Source organism: Polyodon spathula, chromosome 19 (assembly GCF_017654505.1).
Source record: "Polyodon spathula isolate WHYD16114869_AA chromosome 19, ASM1765450v1, whole genome shotgun sequence".
Lineage (NCBI taxonomy): Eukaryota > Metazoa > Chordata > Actinopteri > Acipenseriformes > Polyodontidae > Polyodon > Polyodon spathula.
The window spans coordinates 28,237,854-28,257,480 of record NC_054552.1 but is presented as its reverse complement, the minus strand read 5'-3'; the positions used below and the strand labels follow the sequence as shown (position 1 = coordinate 28,257,480).

Genomic DNA, 19,627 nt, shown 5'->3' with positions numbered 1-19,627 from the left:
TTCATCATGTGACTTCACTCCATTTTTCAGTAAGACTAAAAGAAATCTGATTATCTATACGAGGATGGTGCGATAGTATTCTTAAAGTTGTGCTGTAATTCACGTGATCATATACAAGTCAGTACCATTAAATATCATAATGTCAGTCATAAACACAGAGAATAAGAAAGCAAATAAGACGGCAACAATGGCAGAGCACTGCATTCTTTCTTTGATTTACTGCGTATTTCATTATTGTTTAGTTTATTTCCTTCCACGTTACCTGCCTTTAATGAAGGTATAAATAGTAATTTTAAACCATGGCCAGTGTTTTAGGAAAGTCAATTATATTATTTTCTGACAATGAAGAAATTAGCTCAAAACTATTTTCTAGCTATAAAATCCTTAAAGGAAATTGATCACTTTGCTGTGTAAAGGACGTAGTCACTACACACCGTTGGTTTCATCCACCACTTAAGCATACAGTCTATATCTATGATAACAACCGACAGGGCTGCAGGATCAGAGGATGAGGCTGCAATAAATGTCTTGTTTAAATTTAAAGTAAATGGTAAAATTGTTGAGGTACTTGCTTTGGAATATCGTTTCAAAATGGTATAATGCAAAGGGTCAATGTGTGGCCGAAGGTTTCGCACTGATAATTTATGTACCTTCTCAGTCAAAACAGCAAGTTTCACAGTATCTAAAAAGGTTAGCGGGAACCCTGGCCATGGGCACATGTAATATTATTTACTATAAACCTAATCATTTCTCAAACAAATAAAACAAAACAAAAAAAAAACACTGACAGCATACGATGAGCCTGAATTCTAAAATACCCAAAGGCTTAAAAATCATTAGACTAGGACTATATCCTAGTCCCCTGAAACATCCTCTCAGGGTTACAGCAGTAATTACTTGTCAGAGCGAAGTACTGAACTCACTCTCTCTCTCTCTCTCTCTCTCTCAGCAGCACCAACTGGAAGTGAATGAATCAGGCAAACTTTACATAGCAAAATCATTGGGAAGGGGGTAGGGACAGTTTTTGTGTTGGTTTACTGCACAACATCAGTCACTCAACTGAAACAATAATAAAAAGAAAAAAGTCACCTGACCATAATAGGCAGCCATCTTACAGCGGGTCCCATGGAACAGTTCACCGGTACCCCGACAGTTCTGGCAACTTCTACATTCAATGTGATGTTAAACAGCAGTTGCTTGATTTCTGCAAATATTAAACTATACTCTATTGAAATACTTTTTTGGCAAATTAACAAAATGTAAATATGTTTCTCAAAACAAACTCACAATTACTTTGAAAAGACGTTAAAAAAGTGAACTGAAACCTAAGTGAGGCAAAGTTATGACAGTTACTGTTGAGACCATCTTCAGTGTTTTAGGAAAGCGCATTAGATCTTCTAAAGGAAGTCATCCGTCCCCGTCCCCCCCCCGACTTTGTCGTTTCACTGTTAAAAAATTATTTGTTTTCAACCATATATATTTTCTTGCTCGAAGTAGGGCACTTTATTTGTACCTTGCCTGTAACTTACATACTGTAGCAATACAGAGTTCTGTTTATTAATTTCAAGATAGAAAAAAATGGCGTTTGAATGGCACTGGCCAGTCTTCACAGACAGAACAATAATTATGTTATGGCCATGGGCTAGATATCCACCTGCCAAAGTGACTTCTGTCTATTAACTGCAGACAAAATCAGGGACAAGATGGATTTCCATTTGGCTTATAGATTTTGACCAGATGGAAATGTTAGTATTGATGTTGAAGAAGCAGATTTTTTTTTTTTTTTTTTTTCCTGAAGGGATATGACCACATAAAAAGAGAAAAGGCTCCATGTACACTGATGTACTACTAGGGGGGTATTTTCAGGTGATATAACACAGCACAAGATTTAAAGTACCTCGACCATAAACAGATAATTAAAATAGAACCTTTTCTGTAAATGTATTAAAACACCAAAAAGGGTCTTATTGTAATGATTTTATGTAAATCATGCCCAGAAAAGCTTCCATAAAATCGAAACATTTTTGATGCCACTAAAATTCTTATATGCTTAAGCTTGTGTGTTCATAAAAGTAGATTAACCTTACAAGTATTTTATTTTTACCCTAAGGTGTAAAGTTTGGCTAAGGTGTAATTTAGTCCTGTTTGGAAAACTGTAGCCAATTCCAAAGGGAAATAAGAGATAAATCAAATATGTCCAAAACTACAAAATTGCTGACCTAATAAAAATAAAATGTCCTCGCTAACACAGCAGACAATATAAAATTAAGTTGGTACACTGTCTGCTTTTACCATAAAAGGCACGCTTCAACCACATTGAGCAATACGAGAATATGCTTCCCTTAACCAATTTTATCTCACTGTTGGACTACTGTACATTTCTGTACTTTCATGTCAAATGTTATTACCATTTTAAGAAAACTCATTTTAAAAAATGGGCAAAAAAAAATAGATCTAATTTTCCACTATTCCTAAATAAATAAAAACGTTTCATTGTATTTTCGAACTACAGTGCAGACTCACATTCTAATTATGTTCACATTTCAACCCCCTCCTGCTTTGTGAAATAGTACTGTTAAAGATCGGCATTCTCCAACATCTTCTGCAACACTATGTGTGGCTCTCCTATTTCCCCCCTTTAAAATAAACCGAGCCCTAGAACACCTGCTGATTGCAAATCCCCCTCCAGGTGTTTAAAATGTGGCTGGCTTACATTTCCCCATCCTATAGCTAACTGGATCACAGAGCCACATAAACCACATGGGGTTTCTCCCAAGCACCTGCAAAAACTTGACCTGTGACCTTAGTGTTTTCCAAGCTTTTAACTTTGTCTAGTGAAGCTAGTAATCCAAATGTAAGAATTTAAAATAGCTTTAAAAACGTGTTCCCAGTAGAGCCCAGAAAGTTAGCATGTCACATCAAATTCTCTATCACTCTATCAGGTAAATAAATTAAATACTGACGAAACGGTGTCTAGTTTACTAAGTTACCCAAGACGGGCATGACAGGTATGACATAATATTTTACAATAACATACAGAAACAAAAAATATACTTAAACTTTTACAGTTCAGGCAGCATAACTACTCTACTGTATTTTCATGTTAGTACATTAAAAAGGTGCCAAAGCTCTGCCAAGTATCCCTCCTTCAAGGGACCTTCATTGCTATGGCAACAGCATCTTTCTCAGTAACCAAGTCTGAGGTGACCTGTGACACACAAATGAAAGACGTCCAAACTCAGACTGAATCCTCCCTGCAGCAGCAGACGCAGTCTGTCATGAAAACGTGCCAATTTTCACTAGTGCGATTGCACTGCATCAGAAACGGCAGTTGCCACTTGTTCACAGAGCAGGTACTGCAGGTTATCTAAGAATAAGCAGCTGCTTCCAGAGAAATAAGCACCCTGGGCATCACAGGACAGCTTAACAAAATGAAAGAACTGTATTATATTGCAGGCAGAGGATAGCATGGATACACACATTCTGCAAAAAAATATGTATGTGGGCATCAGTGGAAAAGATTCTGGAACTGCCTTTCTATTGCTATTCTTATATCTTAAACTGATTATCAACTGCTTCCACGTTATTCCTGAGGCTGCAAGTTCTGCAACGCAAATCTGTTTTTGATATGCTATATGCAACAGTTGAGGCCTTTTAACATGGATTTGCATAAATGCACCCTTGATAACCAAAACTTTAGAGCTCTGAAACCAACAAGATAGAAACTCATATATACCTGTACAGTGGTTGCAGTGACTTTTTAAGAGACTACTTTAAGTGAACCATTATTTTATAAGAGATGAAAGAAATGGAAAAGTTTCAATAACTTTCTCATCCTTAAGATCTATTCAACTGGTCTAAACAGCAGTGGTAGACCTAAACATCACCCTTCATGAAATGAGGAACTTTTGCCTGCCAAGGTTATACATAGAGACCAATGTTTTTCACAAAAACAAAACAGCATGAAATAAAACGCAATGCAACATGTAAAACAAAATGCAAATCTAAAACGAAATGCAACAAAAAATAATCATAAAGCAAACACAAAATGGCACTTATAAATTGGGAAGTTTATCCAAAAAATACTTAAAATAAACACTTATAATGGTAGTTGTCAAGGCTCAGCCATTACCATAGACTCTTTCTGAAGGGAAATGGAAGCACTGACTAGCACTTGCGCAGATGTATAATTTGGAATTAATGTTAGTGTTTAAATACTGAGAAACCCCAAGCTTTGTTGTATACTGCTTCAGTGCAATGGGATTGAAATACAAATCATATAGTTTTTTTTTTTTTTTTTTAAATGGGTAGATTGCTGTATTATTAGGACAGCCCCACAATAGTAGGGCAGTGTAAATAAGTTTTTTTTTTTTTTTTTTTTTTTTTTTTTTGATCTTATTGTATTTTTATGGAAGGCATGGGCAGTATTTACTGTAAATTGGCAGTTAATTAAAAGGAGTGGTGGAGCGTACGTTACCGTTACTGCTTCTAACGAGAAATTACGGTAACTAAATCATTTTTCTGTGCGAGGTCTGTTTATGTTAAAATGTTAAAAAAACGCAGATAATGTGTAATAAAAAAATATGCATGTAGTTAAAACATGATGTATACTATGCTATTACTGACGCATCTATTTGAGTTGTTTTATTAATGTGCATCTGTAATAAAATGAAATTTCACTGGTCTCTGGTTATTCACCTCCAACAGTGCACACACAGCACAAGGCACTGTGGCGTATCGGAACACAAGGGAAGAACCTATTTTAAGGGTTTACAGTAAATGAGTACAGCATTTCAATACGCCCAATGAACCCCACTGCACCCATTTTATCAACCGGCACCTTAGATTAAAGTTCAAATTTCAGTCAATGCAGCGAGTCATCTTCTCATGGAGTGGGTTTTGTGAGTGGAGTGCAGTTCTTTGTTATGTTATATGTAGTGTTTTGGGGTTTCAGTTTTTATCTTTTTAAAAAAACTTCATTTTACATATATTAAAATAGGGATAAAAACTGGTAAAAAATAGATTTTAATTGAAACATTGGTAATAATAGGGGGGAAAAAATCTCAGTATACACACTAGATGTGGAATATGATGTGAAGCAGTTCTGGTTTCTGATTAGGTTTAATGTCCCTGGCATGTCTCAAAGCACAATCTGCAAGTCAAAGCGACATTATCCCACGTTAACTGGTCTTTGCAAACGTTTAGGCTTTGCTGTGCTGATGGAAACCGTATCTACAGAAGGTGTGAACATGACATCAGCACAAAACAAGCCAGGTTTATTTGCACTGAAATCATAAAAATACAAAATTGACAGAATTGGGTGGTGCAAGCCATCGGAAGACGCGTCAAAAAGCACACTGCACATTTCCATCGATGCATTCCATGCAACTAAAGCTTCATCATTTTCTGTCAAATATTCACGATTGAGATTGTAGTGTTAGGCAATGTTTCAGCTAATGGACAGACAGTAATGTCGCACAAAGTCACCAATACATACCTTTGCAATAAACAGTGGCTGTCCAGCAAAGCACAGCGCTCTGACAAACTCATTAACACAATCATTCTGCACACTCTTTTTATTAAAGTGCATGTAAAATCTGCATAAATGGATTGCTTGTCTCTCAGTTCACTTTCTTGTTTTACTTTAATGTGTCACTTATTTTTCAGTATGTTCTTTTATTGTCAGCGTGAACAAGTACCTCAATGCAGCAGTATTTGCAGCGCTATGCATCCTCTGCATCACCTGACCCACTTCTGCTATTTTTGCTTTTTTTGTATACTTCAAAACATTAGTTTCCTTTTGAATATTCATAAACTGATTGATGTTTTATCCCCATTCCTCATCCACTAAAAAAAATTATATTTTCATGTAAGCATTTCAATTTAGTTTTTGATCAAGCTAGTAGTTACTACACCCAGCAATTGCCACAATAATCAGGTGATGGTGTATTTGTGAAGTGACAGAGAACCACAGTTGAAAGTTATTTGACGTCTAAACTTCTGATGTATCCTATGATACAGTGTAGGGCTCCTTATTACAATATCGGAGTCAAAATAAAACAGCATTTTAATCAAATGAATGTGTATTTCCTAGAAAATAGTACCGGGTACAAATCAGTAAAATCCAAAGCCCAGTTAAAAAAAAAAAAAAAAATAATCCTGTAATTTTTTGGAAAAAATTCATAACAAACCAGAAATGCGGAACACTAGTCATTAGACATGTATAAAAACTATATAATAAGAGTGTCGGATTAACATGTCAAATGCATGTTTCGAAGCAAACAGTATTTAATGCATTATCCACTGCTCAAGCTAGAGAGGGAAGAGAGGGGACGAGTATGTTGCAAGTGTGCTATTTTACCTCTGTACTGCAGAACAGTCAGGCCAGCTTCACAGAACAGGAGGGACTGACTGATCAAATAGTATTTTGTTAGAGACCCTGACATTTTGTTAACTGTCAAGTAAAATACAGCTTGAAATTTTCAACCAGCAATAAAAAGCCATTAAGGCGGCAGCATAGGTGACAATTTCAGCAATGAGGGGAATGGAATAGTTCCTATTTTCAAGGGCTTCATATTCTCAATTGCTCTTTACCTTTTTAAAGTGTACTTTCTGCGTTTCCTTTTGTCACAACATTAAGGGCTACATTAACTCAAAACACAGTTCAAATACAGCATTTGCTGAGCAGATTAAATGCCATTTTCATTTTTGTGTTGACTGGATCAGTGCAAGGTTACATCCATTATTATCCTCTTGTTCGTGTTTGTTGCATGGTGCCAGTAACGGAACATTAAGTTTTAAATAAACCCCCTCATTAATCATGCTCTAGCATAATCACTAAAGTCCCAATTTACATTCCTGAAATCCAATATTAAAGTGAAAGTAAGAAACTAATTGAATTCCCATTAACAACCTATACATTTACAGCTGACCTACATTTTTAAGGTAAGATAAAAGGCGTGCCTTTGCAGCAGGATAATTGTCTCCATGTGGGTCACACACACACACAAAGTATGGAATCTGAATGTTGTTCTACAGCTCAAGTGAACTCCTTTTGGCAGCTCATGCCTAGTACTTTACAACACCAGACCAGGCTCCTTGTTGTTGCAAGCTTTGTTCAAACACAGTACTTACCAGAAAATAACTATGCTTTTGAAAAGCAGAACAGAATTTTTTATATGGGATTCTTATTAAAAAAAAATTAAAAATCAGTTAGCTATTATTTGTTAAGCTATCAATTTCTAAACAAAGTAGACAATACTGATCCTTCATATTGACTGATGTACCCGGTGCTAAACAATTTTATTGTAACATTTCAAAACAGAGATGGTAGGTGGTCTTATCACAATTACTATGGATCTTAACACTGTAAAACTAAATGAACACATTAGGTAACATGTGGCCCATTTCATTAATCATACCTAGAGTTTCTGCATGGTTATGCAATTGTGCTGGAGTAACTCAAAGTTCACACTTTATAATACTGTTGATTCATCCCCCAAAAACAAAAAACAAAATACAAAAGAGTTCCACATAACATTTTAAAATCAAACCGAATTTCGCAAAATTAAAAAAATAAAGTATTCCCTGCCTGGAATACTGGAAATATATGATGCAATCATAAAAAATCTAATAAAAACAGTCAATGAACCTCAGAACCAATATCTGCCAAGTGTGTTATGTGACAACTGCTTCCTGTCAAACAATTCCCTATGGATCAATGACCAGCAAAACCTATGTCTGTGTTCCACATTATGTTCACATTAACTAACTTTGTGACTAAAGCTGCAGTGTCCTTAAGATTTACTAATATACTGTGAATCTCCATTAAAGTACTAACAGTTGGTGAATAGAAGAGGGCTGCCCTCCTGAATCTGTTTGTCTCCCCTCCCCCCCCCCAAAGTGGACTGAAAGACATCACTGCAGTTATAAAGCTTCCACTCACAAAAGCCTCTTTCTCCTGCACTGTCTTGGTATTCAGTTATCATCGACCAGAAAGTGTGTCCTTTATTTTAGATAACTATTTACAAACCCTGCTTTGTTTCAGGGTACAACACATGTATTCAATTCACAGAATACCCAATTGTCGTCATCTACGATCGCATCACACAATAAACCTGTTTTAGTTTAAGTTTCTACCACACTTAAGAAACGATCCGGGTAAAAGAGAGACACACCAGTTTTTAAAATGCTGTAGTTTTGTGAAAATAATTAAATAAAATTTAACGAATCAAAAAAAAAAGTGACAGCGAAAAATAAATAGAAAAAGATATGCATATACTTGTCATGTCAACCAATAAAACGCCCCACGCTGCACTGCAGGGTCATAAATTAAAGGGCTTCCAGTCTTTGTCTACAGACATTTTTTTTTTTTTACTGTAGGAACTCAAGAACTTCAGAAATACCATTCTAAATGCACCCTAGTTGCAGGGAGCAGCAATGGGAAAAGCAAAATCAAGCCATTTAATGCCACTGTAAAACAGACTGAAAGCCATGTCATGTATACTACTACCATCAACATCACCCAGTGGAATAACGAACCAGCCTTAAGGGGCAGAAACCACAGAAATTTACACCCTACCCGTAATCAGGTGATCTCCAGGGAAGCAATATGCTTTTTTTTTTTTTTTTTTTTTTTTTTAAATAAATGTTAACGCAAAAAACTTTTTTTTATTTCACCCCCAGAAAAAGTGTAAAAATCTTCTACTGCAAATTTCTATACAAAATAGCAATAGCAGCGCAACTTATCTGATTTTGTATTATTATTATTATTATTATTATTACTGAATTGCTACAATACATACACAAGCAATACTGCAGATTAAGTATTTCTAATGACTTTTGCTTATGAAAAAATGAATCTTCATTATTGAATCAATAGTGCATTCAGTGACAACACTGCTGCAAATTAATAATTTTCATATTTATTAATGTCTATTGACTTTACGACTGCAATGAAATGCAAATCAAACTTTTTATTCGCCTCTTTATTCGGGTCAATGAGATTTCACAAATCTGCGACAAATCCTTAACTTGCAAGTTTCTAACCAACAAGGGCATTCATAACATGAATTCAGATAGCTAGTAACATGACTCATTATCAGATCTCAAGAGCCTATCTAGCACTAACGCTTGAACACTGACACCTAAATTAACTCCTTCAGATGTCAACTCATCTCATGCCTGTGCACAGTACTGTCTGCGTTTCTGCCTAACAGCTTTACAATTCATTCATTGTTTATTATTTTTGTCAATGTAAAGTGTACATTTTTCAATCACCTCAAAGACAATACCTGTTTTGCAACATTTTCACATGCCTAAAGCATGCATGCCACCTTAATTCCTGATGGACTGCTCATCTGATATACACCAGATGAGCTGACTGTAAGTACACTGCATACAGAAACTACAGTTACTCTACACACAGTACTTTTGGTAATCTAGGTTTCTGATAGACTCCGGTTTTCCCAAATATCCAATATATAAATGCAAACCATTAACTAAAACAGTTTTTAACACATACAGGCAATTGAATACCAGTGAAATTACTTCTGGTATGTGTGTGTGTCTAAATAAAATAACACACATCAGAAATAATCTTCATGATTCAAATGTGACATGCTACACAAATCATTTCATATCCTACCTGATGCACTGAATCGGCTGCTGCCCAAGGTAGTTGGTCTATTTTTTCCACTGGTTACAGGTGGAGAAAACATCTATAAAACATTTTTTAAAAAGATTTAAAAAAAAAAAAAAAAAAAAACAATAGTGTGTTTGTTAATGGTAACTGTACTGACACGTTTAAATCAAGACTGAATACTTGAATGTGAAAATGAATGTGTATTTCCTTGACAACTGAAGCTGAAGGAAATGTGACAAGCATGTTCACATCATTTGACATTAATATTGACCACACTTTAATATATATATATTATATATATATAGATATATATCTACACATATTGTGTGTGTATATATATATATCTATATATATTATATATATATGTATATTATATATATATATATACTCTTTATATATATATATATTCAAGAAAAGAAAAAAAAAAGGCGGAACGATAGTCTTCATTACATATATTAGTTACAAAATCTTTTAAGAAATGCACGTACTTAAGATATCCCATAATTCAAGCCTGACGTTACTGTTACATTAGGTATGTTTGTTTTATTTCACCGTAGCATTTAATGAAACTGAAAACATACATGAGCCAGAACGTACAAAGCAATGTTACCGAGTGAAAAGCCGAAATATACAGGAGTGAATTCACGCTATAGGAGACAGCTTCACAAACAAAACACGTATTTACAATTCTGAACATGGTTACCAAAACATTGTAACTTGTCTTCTGTTGATCTTAACTGGTTGTTTTTTGCCAATATTGTATTTTTAATAGTGTAATTTATTTTTTGCTTTTCATTCAAAACTTACAACACCTTGCAAAGTATTTTGTAAACAGTTTCTTTAAAATCGGACGTACATTTATAATATACAGGCGTGTTGCGTATTTATAATCAATCAACACTGCAGCTAAAGTTTAACAAACTTGGTAATAAGACAACAATAAAAAATCAGGGCCAGCTCATCCCCCCCCCCCCAGTCTAGAAGTCAGCTGGCCCAAAGTATTTAATCTTAAAAGGTCCTGACATTGTCGTTACATCAAAGTTCGGCCGTCTCGCAATTATTCATTAGCACAACATATAGCTGTGCAACTCCAGCTTTGGCAGCGATGCTTACATACAATGGAGAGAGAAGAACAAAAAAAGAATGTTCTGCATATCCTACCGCACTAAAATCCAGTAGATCACTCAGCTCCTTATCTGTTCCAATAGCGGCAGTGCGCTGCTGGGGGTTCATCTTCAGCTCCTGCAACTACACCTAGGAAATGAGCACGAGAAACGGGTTTTCTGCATGCATAACAGTTACTATAAATCAACATCTTCTGATCTGAACGCATAGCACATTAAAAATTTGCTACAAAACAAGATAGCTAAGTTTTATTTTTCACAACACACTTTGTTCTATACGAAACTCCTTACGCAAGTTTAAAGAATATGTTTTTCACGTTATTTAAAATAAAGTAAGCATTTATTTATAATAAATACAACAAACATTCACCCTAAAAATCCAAACGCACTTAAATTATTCAAGGAAAAGCACAACTTGCGAGCGCTTGCTGAACAGTTGTAACAATGGATCCGACTTGTTGTACAATTGCATTACGTGTTTACCCCGAGCTATACCAAAGCAGACTTGCAAGAACACTTAAACGTCTAGGGAGTTTTGAAGACACATTTCACACTGCAAATCGATAAGATGAAATGCTAAAGCCCAGTTTGCATGAAACACAGTAAACGTACATAGAAAAAAACAAACAAAACAAGCAACGATTGACATTCACAGCAGCATCGGTATACGTGGTTTTGAATTGAATGGTGACAGGTAAACCTTTGGTGTATGACTTTCTATATAATATATATATATATATATATATATATATATATATATATATATATATATGCATTCAACAACAAAATGCTATATTTAGATGATGTGTAACTCACTGATTCATTGTATCAAGTGAAGGTTCTAGATTAAACCTAGCACTAATGACGTTTGCCTGATGTTTCGTAATAAATACCTACATTTGAAAAAGGGCATGCTTTCTCCACTCAATGCTGTAATTCATTCATTAAAAAAAAAAAAAAAAAAAAAAACTTCAAGCATATGTAGTATAGCAAATGCCGACCCTTTCTTGTATCCCAACTTCTGTCTCACCCAGTCCGAACCCTTTTCTTCAAACTCACTACTATATATTTTTTTTTACCTTTTCCCGTTTAAATATCCGACTAGCTCGAATTGGAGTGAAAACTGAAGCCTTGTATTCCTTCTTCGCGTCTGCTCGAGTTTGGAATCAAGGTGTTTTCAGTAATATTTTGCAAAATATTCCCTGAATGTAACTTACGAGTTTCCCTTAGGCAGACATTTTTGCTTAGCAAACCTCATCACCACGTTGACGTTCAGTTGTGTATCCTTTCGCCATGCGAAGCCAAAGCTGCTCTTTAACCCTTTATCTACCAAGGATGCGTTTCCCTGACGAGTAGCCGTCAAGGAGGGATTTGAGCGAGACAAGCTAAATACTGTACTTGGTATTAATTAACTGCTTAATGGGCCCTATGGTCGAGCAAATTAAATTGTAAAACCATAAGTTAACTCGACTGATAAGCAGGGGTTGAAAAGAGACTAAATACTTGGGGTTTAGTAATATCATAATTAGTTCAAATCTCCTCCCTTATGTTAGCTACCCCGATTTATTTATTTATTTATTTATTTATTTATTTATTTATTATTATAACCACCTATACTGGTAATAGATTGAATGTATTGGTTTTATACTTAAAGTCTGCTATAACTAATAGTTCATGTTTACACAAGCTGCAAAGTTTCACGTTTTGCATTAAAAAAAAAACTAAAAAAACAGCTACATATAATCCCAACTGGCAGCAACGCAAGGATTAAATTCCATCCCAGCTGCCAGAGATAAAAAAAAAAAAAAAAGAAACCAGATAAAGGCAAACACCCGATCTGACTGCAATTTATCAGGAAAAAAAAAATATGCAAGTCAGAAAATAATGCCTATCATTGGTTTGGCGTTATAATGTAGTTCAAATAACTACCACTGTATAATCTCGGGCTACAAGTGGGAACAAGAACGTCTCTCTTTGGGGTAGTGGCAAACTGATTTCAAGGAAGGATCAATCCTTCTGTCTGTTTTTGGATAAAGGGGGAAGCCCGTGTGGCTAAAAACACAATGGAATTGTGCAGTAAGCAGAAACCGCGTACGGTAATTATATTTGTTATAATAACACATGACGCAATTAACCATGCGTGTAGCGCACTGAAGCTTTAATTGGATTTATTGATAGTTCAAATGTACCGGTTTCTTTTTCTGAATAGATACACATCTGTTGAATAGATCGATCGTAGAGCGAGACTCGCTGCTGAAAATACAATCACTTAATATATTTGCTGATAGCGGTTCCTTGTAAAAAGAAAGACAGCAGGACCCTTTGCTTTCAATAACCTGGCGTTTCGTGTGTAACTTTTCCTGTTTTTAGCTTTGCGTTACAGGCAGCATACTACGAGAATACAACAACTGAGCGTGATTTAGCATCATGCAAAAACGACACTTGTGATGGCGCTCCAAACGTGTCTCTGCTTTGCGCTCAAAACGAAGTTTGACAACATTTCAAAATTGATTTTGCATTCTGACATTGAAAACGTTAAAATCATTTATGCAATGCGTGTTGTTTTTCAGAAATAAGAACAGGTGTATTCCTGTCTGTACTAAATTCTATATATTTTTTGAAAGTTTTGTAACTGTTAACAAAGAACTGGAACTATTTTTCCTTCCGCTGATTTTGAGCTAAAGGGGTGTGCTATGTTTAATATTTTGCTGTCAGTAACTGACATTGGATTAGTTGCTGACTCTGTAGTGGAAGTGGGACCAATCAAGACAAGCTCCAACAACAACACGGTTCAAATGACACGAGACAAGTATTTTTTTTAGGAATCCGAAGGTTGGTCCGCATGAAATGAAAGCATAACAGAGGTTCATAAATAAGGCTACATATGGCAAGCTGCACAGGAAAGTTTCTGTTCAAAATGTGTATCAAACATCAGTGATTGATTTATTATAAGCAGTCTATAACGAATCAGATTGCTTGTGTACAGTACATTTTTTAAATGCTAACTCTTGCACCAAACAAAGGGCTTATCTATTGAATTGGGATACATAAAAGAAAAAGCAAACGTTGTTCAAAACTGAAATGCACACAGAGAGCATATTTATACTGTATATGCAGATTCCAGGCTCATATATTCAGTTTAAAAAAAAAAAAACAGAACAAGCCTGCATTTTACTTTCTATTTATTGAATTCAAATTAATGCTTTATAAAAGTAAAATGATTTACACACACACACACACACACACACACACATATATATATATATATATATATATATATATATATATATATATATATATATATATATATATATATATATAGGTATATATAATAATTACTCTAACCGTATATGGTGCAGCTTTAAAACCATGCATCTGTTTACAATATTTGTTGATGTGTTGTCAGGAATGTAACAAACAGAAGAACATTCTGCTTTGTGGTATGGAAAATGTTTGTATTTTATACTTATTAGAATATTTCATTACATATTTTAAAGAATGCAACAAAGTCACACTCATTTTTTTAATGGATGTAATTTTGTGCTTGTAATGTTTTGCATTATATGCCCTGCAATCTAATAAAACGTTGATAATATCTGTTGACTGACAACACAATACTTTTGCTACTGACTCTTTTTTTTATTTCATAATTGAATTAGTTGTTTGCTCAGGACAGATATCGTATTCATTCTATTAATGTCAACCTGTTGGCCCGGAGCAGAGATAATCAGTCAGACAAACAGAAAATATGACTTCTTTATCAGCGCCCCCTGGTGGATAGTATATTTAAACAGCTTTCCAAATTGCAAGTGCGTGATAAAATTTGTTCAGTATCTAAACAGTGTTTGGGATATACAGTACCTTGCAAACCATTTATATCCGTTTGGATTTCATGCCTTCATTTGCAGTTTACATAACAGTACGTATTCCCTAATCTGAACTTTTTTTTTCTTGTAATGTTTTCAGTGATTTAACCTATAATTTTTTTTTTTTTTGTGTAACAAAATTATATAAATAAATAAATAAAATCTGCAATAGATTCAAAGCGGAAGCCAAAACAAATGATGTATCTCTCTGCATTTTGTATAACAGAATGTTTACTGTCCGGACTCCAGGTAAACCTGTACATCTTACATGGCTGAAAAACAAGGCAAAGTCTATGATTCTGCTTATACACTACAATCGCTACAACAGAGTTTGCAAATTGGGAGTTCACATTTACTTCCTTGTGCTTTCTTAAATTACAAGATACACTCACAAATAGAAAAGCCCCTTTGGCTTAGAAGAGCCTCTGCTTAAGAACTTTTCTGTATTTGTACAGTAGTGAATGCATCTCTCTCCTTTCCTGACTGCATTATCTCCATTCAATTAGGGTCGCATTCCAAGCTGTTACTCTTTTGATCTTTTGTTAATATATATTCTTCATATGCAGTTAATCCAACAAATTATCCACAGTTCTCTCTTTTGAATTTCTTTTCAAGGCTGTGAAGGGTTCTGTGTCTCAAGAAGATCTGCACGTGATTATCTCATCAATCAAAGTCAGGCAGCTATTCAAAGACAAATCAATCACATCTGAGTAGCATGTTAGACCTTCTGAGTGCTTTGCAGTAGTTTGGCTGAAGTTACAGAATAACTTCCATTTGGTTCATTTCTTTATGCTTCCAACAGGGAGTGGTCTAGACTTGTGGAAAAGAGTGGGGCTCACCTGTTTCTACTACTAAACACTCAATCATGCTACATTTAGAAGTCTTTCCCAGTGCCTTCAATGAAGTTTATTTTAGTATTTCTTATTTGAAATAATACCTGTTTTTGTTTTAAATTACAAAACTGGGAAACAGTGCAGGCAAAGCAGGAGGCAAGCTGAAAACAGTATAATCAAGCAAAGTGAAAGCTGGTGAAGTATAGGTAAGCATTGTAAAGCCCAGAGAGGTATAGTAAAGTGTAGGTAAGAATTGTTAAAGCCTAGAGGTATGACAACACATTAAAAAGCATGGCAAACCATGGTAAACTATGGTAAATGCATAGTGTAGCCATGGGAAAACAAAACAATGACAAACTTTTATAAGGAGGATTGGAGACAAGCATTGTGAACAGAACTGCATTCAATGTATGTTCTTAGCTGTTGCATGCACATTTCATAATGTTGATACATGTTGATGTACTGCATATTTTTCTCACTGCTGATACACATCACATTGGCTTCTCTTTCTTGTGTAAACCACTACCCCTAATGCACTATCAATGCACAGTCAAGTCCTTCTCAGTAAACACACTAACATGCAACCTCAATTCATACCCCAGGACAGAAGACCCTGGAACCCCCTCCTTCCTTCTGCCTCCTCTGCTAATTATGACACAGACAGCTTTAACAAGAGCATCAATTGCTTGCTAAAAACTTGGTGTCACTTCTATTATGTTGAGTTAGATCGAGACCATAATTCGTTTTCACTAAAACAACTTCTGCTGGCTGATTCATTTCAGCAGCATTCATCAGCTGCTGACGCTCCCTGTGTTTAACCACGCAGATGACAAAATCAGCAGGCTTGTGAGAGCCAACATATATATTTTGAAATGAGGCCCTGGAAACTTATTCATACAACAGTTTTCGAAGGCTATAGCGTAAGCATGAACTTGCATTACACTGCAGAGTTTGTCCCTGATAGGCCAGCAAAAGACATCTTTAAGCTTTACCTTTAAAAGATAACACAAGCCAAATGATTCTGATGCAGATAATATGTTCTGTCCAGTCCAAATCCATGATTTATTTTTACATGATGTAATGGTGTTCTATACAGGATATACATGTAGGGAACACTGCTGAAAGAATCACTGGTTAACTCAATCAAATTCATGTTGCAAGAAACAATTGTATTCCCTTTGCTGTTCAACAGCTACACAACCTACCTCTGCATTGAATACCAGCATGCTCACGTCAAGAGGTTTTCACAGTGCTACATTTCATAAGGAAACTTGCGCCTCTATGCTCATTGTGCATTCCACTGGAAGACTCCTCCAGCACCACACCTGCTTGAAGAGGGGAGACTGCAGGCAAATGCACCGACACTGTCAATCAGTGCTTGCTTCTGGCTCAGCAGCAATCTCTGGCTTTCTCTTGCTGGGATACCTAAAGTTCAGCTTTATGTCCTCCAAGTCAGCACAATGAAGATTTGGAATTTCATTGCATCCTCATCCGAATCATCTGCAGGGAGGGTTGATTTAACAAGGCATAGAGTGCACTGAGCACACAGAGCCATGCTTGCTCATAAGAGTGTCTTTCAAAAGCAGCTTTTATTTAAATTATTTTTTTAAGAAAGTTGATTTGCTAGTTGTATTTGCTGTCTTCATGGTCATGGTAAAACATTAAAGGCAATGACGATGGAGGGCTCGCCTTGGCTTCAGCCCCCTGGGGATGTTTTTATCTTTCCACTTTGCCTCTGGATAAAAACAACCCCAAGCACTCTCAAACCCAGACCAGCTTTTCAATTCTTCATCATTACCCCTTACCTTGAAAAATAGAATTGGAGGCGCGATTGAAGCACATTTTACCTTGACGTTCTGAAGATTCTGCAAAGGAATGTTAGCCTTTTAACAATGGATTGGTTCAAGCAGTTCAAGCACACTTAATATATATATATATATTTTTTTTTTTTTTTGAGGCGAGTATAAAAATGACCACTGGGGTGTGCAATGATAATTTCTCAACCTCCCCCCCAAAAATGAGATTTTCTTTTATAAATTCTAACAAATTTACAAACAGGGTGATTGAAATGCCCTTTCATTTAAGTTAGTAAGATGGCTACCCTTTGAGGAACAATATAGCTGCAGGCACCACAACCGCAGAACCTTGCCACAAAGACCACAGCTCTGAGACATGCCAGGAGAAGTTCACAGAGCAGTATCTGTTGCAATATCCCAAGACACAGGAATGATGACTTTGAATCTAGATGTATAAATCATGCACTTATCCAGCGCATCACCTTGTAACATTTGCAGTTATCCATTTTTACTCCTGAACTTGCTTAGTGTGGCACTGATTGATTTTTGAGGTTATATGTAAAACCACCCCTCAACATCCTTCTTGACTGAGTATTTAACTTGAAGATAATGTAAATTAATGTAGAGAGCTGTCTAAGCCTTACAAGTTACTAATTACTTAAACTCCATTCAATATCAATCTAAAATTGATGAATAAATAAAACTGAGCAAGCCAAAAGAGTCTCTTGTTAGCATTCAAAGAGTATTTGTGGTATATATATAAGAGGATAATCTGTTTGAACTGATTGTAAACCTATTTTAATTATGAAACACTGTCAGATAAGAGGCTGTGATGGGAAGCACAAGAAACCAAACAGCCACTCTCCTCCTGGTACAGAAATGCTTCCTTTCCATTTCTTTGTGTTTCTACTAGTGACTTTGCATGTCTTATCAATGCACATTTAAGAAACTAGAAACCAGTGGCTATCTTAAAGGTATGAGAGCCTTTTAAGTCAAATATGGGGGTACATTTTAAAACGGCGTAATATGACTGCCAAAGGAAAAATCCAAATTGGAAACTACTTTTAATCTTTTTAATTGAAAACTTAAAATGATTGCTTACAAGGTTGTTGTGTAGCTATTATTAATCAAGGATCAAAAACTGTATCTAACTCACTACCCTTGCTACTTGCCATTTTCATCTGGTCCTTGAGCTGTGATGGTAGCTCAGGTCCTACCCTATGTCACATTGAATTGCAGAATGTACTGTAAAATAATAACACATAGCAATATTCATAAATAGCATATCCAGCAATCTGACACGTTCTTTGAAATCAGATATAGACACCCACATTTATAATAATGGCCATGCATGCACATTTTGTTAAACAAGCAGCATAAATGACATTGATAATGATATGCTTGCCATTGAAGTCAGCTTTCAAGAGGGATTGGATTAAATAATTCCATGCATCTTCCAAACGCTGTCTCACTTGTATTTCAATAATAAAAAAACAACCTGGAACCATGCTAGATTAAAAAGCTCAGTCTGCATTACTTAATTTCTTCCTGGTACTAGTCTGCAATGTTTACTAATTAAAATACATGTCAGGTCATTATAGCATTTGGGGTGTTGTGTTGTGGACAGTAGCACAGTATTTAACTTTGTGGCGGTAAAAACGTGTTTAAAGAATGGTAAACGCATACAACTAAAACACACACACACACACATATATATATATATATATATATATAAAAACTCAAATTCGGTTAATTGTGCACACACAAAAGCCCTCCTTACAAACTGCGGTTTTATTAATTACAAGAACACAAGGAGCGCCTTTTCTGTCGCTATGCCACGCCCTGACCTTGCCACCATTCCATGACGATGTGCTGAGTTGCCGATACATATATTGTTTCTTTCCATGTTAAACTAGCTTAGATGTGCATAGCTAATGTTTTACTTGTATGTATTGCCTGCACACTGACACTAACCACTGAGAACCATTGTGCAGTAAGCAGACCAGACCTTAAATGCAGTTTTAAGAATGTTATGACGTATTTTAAAAGGTCCATCATCTTATTTATTTAGAAGCCCTTAGCCGACAACTATATTTTCAAAATGGAACTTCCTCTCACGTTGAATCGGCTCAAGAAATACACACCTAAAACACTATTTATTAAACTATCACACTCGGGGGATCTTGTACAGCACATCATTCTAATTACAGATTACAGTGCATACCTGAAAATGAGATTTGCATTTTATTAACGGAATACTGCTTTACAGACAATGAGTTTTATTGTTAGCTGCATTTGGGCATCCGCCATATTGTTTGCTTGCACACGTTAGAATGTTCTAGAAGAGTTGACCCCATTGCTGTTT

At 35.5% G+C, this 19,627-nt stretch overlaps 1 protein-coding gene across 14 annotated transcripts in view; it reads right to left on the bottom strand.

Annotated features, from left to right (window-relative positions):
- LOC121294580 (transcription factor 12-like) overlaps positions 1-12,050 on the bottom strand; it is a 102,118-nt gene extending 90,068 nt beyond the window's left edge. For 12 of the 14 annotated variants that reach the window (XM_041218403.1, XM_041218408.1, XM_041218410.1 and 9 more), the window contains exons 1-3: positions 11,847-12,020; positions 10,805-10,897; positions 9,647-9,719 (exon numbers count right to left, since the gene is read on the bottom strand). In XM_041218403.1, coding sequence (XP_041074337.1) covers positions 9,647-9,719; positions 10,805-10,876 — 145 coding nt within the window. In that variant the 5' untranslated portion in view covers positions 10,877-10,897; positions 11,847-12,020. Of the gene's footprint in view, positions 1-9,646; positions 9,720-10,804; positions 10,898-11,664; positions 11,803-11,846 lie in introns of those variants that run through there. The other 2 variants (XM_041218406.1, XM_041218404.1) reach the window with 2 other exon arrangements.
- Between the last annotated feature and the right edge of the window lie 7,577 nt (positions 12,051-19,627).